This window comes from Symsagittifera roscoffensis, chromosome 1 (genome assembly GCF_963678635.1).
Source record: "Symsagittifera roscoffensis chromosome 1, txSymRosc1.1, whole genome shotgun sequence".
Lineage (NCBI taxonomy): Eukaryota > Metazoa > Xenacoelomorpha > Acoela > Convolutidae > Symsagittifera > Symsagittifera roscoffensis.
Window position 1 is genome coordinate 82,908,592 of NC_087062.1, and position 8,455 is coordinate 82,917,046.

The 8,455-nt window shown below is 38.4% G+C and overlaps 1 protein-coding gene across 1 annotated transcript in view; it reads left to right on the plus strand.

The window, feature by feature from the left end:
• Positions 1–8,251, plus strand: part of LOC134857111 (uncharacterized) — a 19,733-nt gene extending 11,482 nt beyond the window's left edge. The window contains exon 2 of the mRNA XM_063873478.1: positions 6,182–8,251. Within this exon, the coding sequence (XP_063729548.1) occupies positions 6,182–7,920 (1,739 nt within the window). The 3' untranslated portion in view covers positions 7,921–8,251. The remainder of the gene's footprint in view (positions 1–6,181) is intronic.
• Positions 8,252–8,455: the final 204 nt, after the last annotated feature.

The window sequence follows — 8,455 nt, forward strand, 5'->3', positions numbered from 1 at the left end:
CCGTCGCTTTGTAGGGCTGCTCTGCTGTCGTGTGGCCTGCTCTTTTCTTTGCTGGTGAGTCTGTTTAGGAGACTAATCGCTGCGACCTCTTTGAACATCGGATGTTGTGGGGCGTTGGGCTGCTCTGTGTCTAAAAAACGTAGACAAGGTCCGCATCTCCGCTCCGCGCGGATTTGTACGCATTGTAGTCACTTAATGTTGAGGGTCTATAGGGCCCGTATATTAAAATATTAAAAACAAATACAAATCCGCTACTTCTCAGTAGTCCTGGTTGTTTCCGAATGATTGTACACACGCAGTTTATGATATAAGTTAAAAGTCAATGCTTTTTATTTTTTGTTCAAAAGTCTTAGATTTTTTACCTTAGTAAGTATACGGATTGTTTTTCTAGCTACCTGCTCTGTTCGTTTTTTGGTTTTTTTTGTCTAATGGTTCTGGTACTGCCTTTTATCCTACATTTAGCTGATCCTTAACTGTTTCTTTGTCTTGTCTATTTTTCGCACCTGATGTTTGGTGCTGTTGTTGCGGCGGAGATTTGCTCGCCAATTGAAGTGTCTTGGGTAGGTTTTGTGACGCTGTTCCGATCTAAACATGCCTGTTCTGCACTTTTCTAATTTAAGCTGTTGGGGGAGCAACTTGTTACTAGACTGGAAAGAGGAATATTTGGTTTTCTACCCATGTGTGTTTTTTGCCATTCCCCCGGATTGGCTCAGTCGAACCCGCCGATGAAAAAAGGCGTTAAGGACGTTAGCATCAAGTTCATTATGAAAAAGAGGGGCGGAATATTCCAGAACTTTGAATTTTTACATTTTTGATCGGAACCGGATTATTTCTCAGAAATGTAGGAACGGCCATTTTGACCAAAAAAAGACAATAAAATCAGAACCGAAAAAAAAACCAATGATTGAGACGGAAAACAGTTGAAGAAGAACACGTAAATGATGAAGCCCCCTATCGTGATAACTGGACACGGTAAAACGCTTAACCGAAGACGATAAGATAAAAGGAAGGTCCAGTAGGACATCCGGAGCGGATCTGTACCCTCATGTGCCACGAAATTGGAGAGATAACAACCTTATCTCACGGAAAAGACGGAATTGGAGGCCTGGTGCCCAGAGACTTTTGTACACTGTGAAAGACTATTAAACGTTTTTTTAATTACTGTAATGCCCTGAACAATTTAATTAACTCCGATTTTGTATAATATTTCAGAGCATGAGGAGTTAGATTGAGGAAAGAGTCAATCCTTCTCCAATTAATCTTTTATATAACTGTCACCAAACATAGTAAAAAAGGGATTCCAAGCCGTGTTTTTAATGGCAACCACGTAGTCTGGGCATTCCAGCTGTGCGGCTATTTTTGCGTGTGAACAAAAGCTGATCAAAGTCGTTTGATTGATGGCCTAAAAATGGTAACTCTTTACTTAGCGCTAAAAAACCAAAAAAATAAATGGCTAGGTCTGGATGGTTTAAAACGAGTATGATTAAGGTAACTGACGCCTGCCAGTCGTCAATAGGTGCTTTTTCCACGCTCTGTCACTGCGTAAAACTTGAGCGAATGTTACACTTCGAACGGTGAAATTGTGGTTACTCCGTGTGGTGTGACACTTACTGTTTTTAATAATTCGGCTCCATCGAAGCAAATTTATGTGGTGCGTTTTCTTTTTTATTTTTATTTACACCTAATCTACGTTTACGTGTTTGAATCATTCTTTCTACCACTCCTAATGCTCTATGATCGTCTTCCGATGAAAAAAGAATTTGATTTCATTTGTGTTACAAAACGGTCAAATTTTTTGGCTCTAAAGGTTTGTGCTTGGTCACGCCTTAACTGTCGTGGTACCCCGTTGTTTGAGATGTATTGTTGCATAAATTTTGTGTGTTTGATAGTATTTTTGCTGTGAGGAATTTTGACCATTTATCTATCGCGACTAAGATGTTTGCGTCCTTATTTAGTTCTTCGGGGAGGAGCCCGGCAAAATTAAACTGTACTTCTTCATTTGGTTTGATCACAGGCTTCATTTGGAACGAGTGTTGTTTCCCTGCTATTGGTTTGAAATTTTTCAATTGTTTTGTACAATGTCTACAGCTTTGTGCCAGCTGGATTCTCGAACGAAGTCTTTATGGCCTCCCAGTCTCGTTTTTTCAAAAAGTTTATTAGTCGGCGTACGCATCATGTTCGTCATGGTGAGAGGCTCAATGTTCTGATTGAGTTCCTTTTGACCGCATTGAATTGGGTCCACACGGCTCACACAGTATTCGTACTTCTCCTGCATTTCGATGGAGAGTTCAAATTGGGTGACGGCTGCCACCACGATTTCTTCTGTTTGCGTTGCTTGGTTAGACATTTTCTTTGGTGTTGATGATGATTGTGTAACGGTGACTGGTGTTTAATCGCTAAACACAATTTTCAGACGATTTGATTGATTTTTGTGTTGTGCTGATAGAAGTTCTTGTGCGTCTTTAACTGCTGTTGGCGGGCGTAGGTAGACTGATTTTGGTTTCCTTGTGGCTATTTTCCGCTTGTGCTACCGAGGTTCGGACAAGCTCTCCTCTCTGTCCGATGAGCCCTGCCACTGTATTTTGCTCCTGCCTACTGTTTAAAGCGTTTTCACTTCATCCGGAAGGAAGCCACTTTTGATTCCCTTCATGTCCCTTTGTCTACTCATTCGCTCGGAGTATTTACTCTGGTTGAATTATTTTGAAGACTAATTTTAGTTGACTGTATTTGAGTTGGTTTTAACCATAACTGATTTGGTTTGAATGTTTGAGAATAACCGCTTTCAGTATTTGCGAAACGTTTTAGTATTTATTGAGAGTTTGAAGCTTGAAGGGCTAGTTAGGGTTGTTTTCTTTTCCGCGCGCTTATATAGTGCCTAATATAGCAACCCATATAGTGCCTTATTCTGATTGGCTAGATTTTTCATATGAAGTTGTCAATCATTTCAACACTGTTATTGAATGAAATAATTGATGGTACTACCAATTCCTTATCCTATGCGCATCGGCGTGTTGCGTATCCCACCGGATTTCTTGACATATAGTCCATTATTCCCATTTTTTTCACTGGCAGGTGTTAAAGGGAATTAGCCTGTCAATCCATCGGGTTAGCCTACTTTGACTGTTTTTTGATCTTTCACTTCCGTTTACTGCGCTGATTAAAGCTTGATGATCCGTGATGACGGTAAAATGTTTTCCGTATAGCTATAATTCGAAATGTTCGATGGCCCAAACTACCCCGAACAATTCTAGCTTGTTAACCAAATATTTTCCTTTAGAGAATGTATGACAGTTAAAGCATATGCCAAGACCACCCAAATTTCCGGCGAAATTCGCTCAAAAGCGGCCCTTAAGCCTAGAAGCACCGCATACAACGCTGGTAACCAAGTTTGGGTCAAAATGTTTATTTTGAGTTATTTGTGAAAACAATTTAAAAATATTACTGATTGTAAAGTTGCGTTCTGATTTCCATTCAGTTGGTTTGTTCTTTTATGTGTTTTTGAGCAGTGGACGTATGGCGGCGGCATGTTGGATCTAAGGGATGTAACGTGTTAGGTGATGTTTAGATCCCTTAAAACTTTTTTGATGGTGATAATTTTTCAATAGCCTTTTTCTATGAGTGGTTTAGTTCCCTCACTGTTGATATTTTACCCATTTATTGCATGCTAACCTTCATTTTTCGAGAGGTATCGCAAGATTTTATTCGTTTTATTCGTCTAATTTTTTCTGTAATTGAGTTCAAAAGGAGCTTTATGTTTGGCATCTGGTATTTCTTATTGTGGATCAATTTTTTGATCATTCTAGATTCCAAATCCAACTTGACTGTTTGATCCTTTTTCACGGTTACAACGATTAGGCTAAAAAATTGTCGATCTGAATATTTGCTTAATTTATTTATGTGATTTTGATTCATGAGTATTTTGGGTTCCTTTTCAATCCATTCCTGCAACTGTTTTGGAATTCGGCGACCTTTTTGCTGAATGGGAGTTGCGTATTTGATGATTTGTGTGATTTTTCGATTTTCCGCTTGCCGCACACATGTTTGAAATTCTCTTTGAGCCACAGTTTGACTTCCATGTTTGTTTTTTCCGTTTCTTGTAAAGTTAACATTTGATGTCATTTCTTTTTTTTCTTGTATCGACTTGATCCCAATTTGTGGTAGTATGTTTCTACTTATTTTGTTTGCTTTTTGAATCCGGAGGCTGTTTTGTTCAGCCTCCGGATTCTATCGCGACTTTTATTCTTTCTTAAGGAATTACGTTTTCACTATTGTTAAATGCCAAATGTCGACGGGCGTCTTCCGGTGGAATATATTTAAATATTGTTGATTTGTAATTTTCTGCAGTCGCAGAGCGGTTTTTTTGTTTTGGAAAGACATGGGGCTTACTGAGTCGGTAATGGCGAATATAGCCTCCATTTAAATTTCAATTCTACAATGTGTCCCATAAGATCATCTTCCGTTAATCTGACCCAGTTTTTTACTTCGAATGCTTCTGAAATTACCATAACCGAAAAATTGTCCAATTAATATTCATGCAAACTCTGCAAACAAAACTGGGTCATTGTCTGTTTTGTTTTCTTCATTCTGTTCGTCATTTCGATCATCCAGGTAGTTGACGTTCGTATATTTGCATACTTTCCCGTTTGGAGCATTTTGAGCAAACTTTGACTTTTGCTTAGCACGATTGTAAATGGTTTGGACCGAAGTGTCTGCCGCATTAAAACTTTGATTTTGTGTTTTGTAGTTGGTTTTTGATTGTTGACCTCATGTGTTTTGGGTAGGTTCCACGTGGATATAGTCAACCGCCGAATCCGCCTCGACCTCTTTGTGAGTTTTGATTATTTGTGTAATTATCTCTACCTCGTGGGTTGATGTAATGTATTGGTTCTTGCTTTGTCGATGTTTTTATTCATTCTTCCAATGGATTAGTTTTCGTTGTTTAACTATGTTTGATACCTTTTTCTCGGCCGATTGCTTATTCCTAAGCATCAGGAGGGCTCCGCCTTTCAGCTAAAAATTCTTTTGCGATTTTGTCATTGTGCGTATAAGTGGTAAACATGTCTTTCACCCAAACGTCTTTGCGATCTCAGTAATCGGCGCAGGACGCCAGTTCAATTAGAACCGCAATAAATTGTTCTAGACTTTCAGTTTTCTTTTGTTTTCTATAGATTAATTTGTACCATTCATACGATATAATCCTTGTGGTCTCGAAGATATCTTATAAGTTCGTAATAAGTTCTTTTGTAGAGACACTGTGCAAATGGAGGCTAGGCTTTTTTTGTTGAACCTGGCGCTGTCCCCCCGCGCCGAGACACAGAAAAAAATAATTGTGATTTTTAGCATCCGCTTTGTCCCAAGGGAATGAGTTACACAACACTCCTTTTCCTATGGCTTTCTGCACGCAGTTTTCCCAATCGACTCGCTTCTCGTGGTTTCTTACGTCACGGTTTTTCTTCTGCGCATTCGTCTTACCAGTTATTTCGACTTCATAAATGGGTTCTGTGGGTTCGCTTAATGCTGGTTTAGCTCTTAGCAAATCTCGTACCTCGATCCCATCTTTTGCAAACACTGCCATCCCAATTATTGCTGCCCATTCAGATCACTCTAATGGTTGTTCAGTTGACACCTTCTCCCAAAATGTAATAATTTTTAACGGGTTTGTAGAATATCTGGCTGACTGCGCCAAACCATACCGCAATGTATGAGCGTCTTGGTTACTCAATCCAAACGGGTTGATAAGCAATATCCAAAAAATCAACTATTGAGGTCTGAGCTTCTGCTCATAAAGTTCACTGGCTAAAGCCTTTACAAAGTCAATCGACCAAACAGTAGATTCACTCAACATAGTTTGTTATATATATAAGTTTTTCCGGATGACAGAACTCAAGCGACTACTGTAATATTGAGGGCTACAACCTTACACGAGCAGTCTTCTTATAAATTTGTTTTTCTCGGAACAATTATTGGTAGCATAATTTTAATCCTTCATTGATCCGCTTCATACTCCTGCTAAAAAGTTTTCTATTATTTGTTACTTGAGTAAATTTTTCTATTACGTTGTTATTTGAGTAAGTTTTTCTATTACGTTGATACTTAAAATTTTTTTCTCTTTTCTTGTTTCTTGCGTAGCATAGATAATTGGAGCGTTTGTGCGTGAATAAATTGTTTTTTTTTTGCTTAGGTGAAACGGCACAGAAATTGGCTTACATTTTAAGCAACGTGGCTCTCATCGAGTTTTCCTACCATGTCATCGGAGTTGGAAGCTCGTTTTCTTCCTTGGATCTAACTGGAGTTGCACTGGCACAGATAAAAAAGACACTGGAGGAATTTAAAAAAATGGTCGGAATCATCCTCTCAACTCCATTGAAGACAGCAGTCGATAAAACATTGAGTGCCATGAATCTTCTCGAAAATGAGCAAATAAGCAGAGCAGTGAAGGAGTTTGAAGGGGCAAAAGATGACGCCCAAACAGCCTTTCACTATGCTAAAGGCCAGGGAAATGAACTGGATCACTTACGACAAGTGTCGACAGCCACGCGAATTATACTTTTAGCCAAACTTTGCATTTACTCGTATGACGAAAACAGCCACACAATCGAGCCCTTTTATGTTCTTGACGATAAAAAACAAAAGGCTATCGCGATTGAGCTCGAACGAGACTGCAAAAATTTTCTTGAGTATCACAGAACGGTCCAAGTAGGATTTTTCAGCCTGAAAAAGGACTCGAAACAGGATGAATTGCATATAATCAAAAACGAACTGCTGAAGATTGCGTATCCATACATATCTGAAGGAAAAAAGTATACTTGCTTATCGAGAAGACTTGAAGAATGTTTTGAAATCAAGTACGACTCCGATTTAATACCTGACGGTCGCCAAAACGCTACGGTGGTCAAATTGGGCATCCGAAAAAAGGACAACAGTAAAATAACAGAATCTTTTTACAAATCAGAATACGGAGATGTTAAGTTCGCGTCGGATCCCCAAAACCCTGCTGTGGTCAAATTGGGCATCCGAAAAAAGGACAACAGTAAAATAACAGAATCTTTTGACAAATGCGACGGAGATGTTGAGTTCGCGTCGGATAAACCGATTACGTCGATTGAAGAAAAAAAACTTCAGAAAACAATAGATATTAGGTTATTTAAACATGTACGAGGGAGTTTCTTATCCCTATCCCGTTTGGATTTCATACGAACTACTGATGAAATGCCAATTTTCTACACTAGAAAGCTTAAAAATGAAGTGATGGGTGCTGAATTCGGTTTTAATGACTGTTTTTTGTACTATATAAGCGATGACGGCTGGTACTGTTCTTCTGTTTCCAACAGACATCGGGATTGGCAACTGAAAGGCAACTGTGTCTTGAGGAACAGGACTTCTCGAAACACTAAAACAACATTGGAATTGCCTCCACTGAGTGGCTGGGAAATGTTTACTAAAGAACAAAAGTGGTGCGAGCATGACTACACGTTGAGGGCTGATCAATTAATCACTCTCGAAAGTTTGGATTGCAAAGAGTTCATTAGTCAACCGTGGAAAGCACTAGACAGGAGCAAGTTCAAAGACGAAATTGTCGTAACTGCGTCGGCAGAAAACATCCGAAGAAGTAGTTATTTAGCTCTCCTTACTCTTATTGATCGTTATTTGGGAATATATGAAGTAGACAAGAACACTAAGCACAAACACAGTTGTGTTTACAAAAGTTCACGATATTGGTACTATTCTGTATACAAAACAGCTGGAGGGCAATGGCGCCTTGTTGATACTGGGAATAGTATTAAAGGTAAACTTAAGTATTATAATGACTCTTCTCCTCACAGCGAATGGCCTCCAGCAACTGGATGGAGACCTGTTTCTGTTCAATGCAGTCGAGGTGTTCAAGAGATCGAGCTGAAGATTAAAATCAATCCAGTTTGAAAATGACACTGTTTGACTGATGTTTAGATCACACTTTCCTGCTTTACGCATGAATACTTTGAAAATATCTATCATGTATGCTTTTATAGTGAATTCATAGAAAAGACTAGAAAATACACAAATTTTTACAAAATACACAAAATTTACAGAAAATACACTAGTGTGACTGCATTTTAACAATGATTTTAGTTACTCTCACCTAATTCTATCTGTTAACATTTCCGAAGTATCCTTTTCACGTGCTTTTACAGATTATGAATATTAACAAACATTGATTTGAATATTAGAATACATATTCACCTCATTTAACCTATTATTTTTTATAGTAAAAGTGTCACAAAACCATTTTTTTTCAAAAAGCAATACAAGAGCCAGGTTATAAAGTAAGATCAGTTGAGCTTAAAACAGACTATGTTTTTTTTTGATAAAAACTGACTTAAAAAATCTTGTTGCGTAAAAACACTTTACTTTGCAACAGTGACGAACTTGTTCAAATTTTATTTTTGTACTCAATCTCGCAACAGAAATTAGCTTT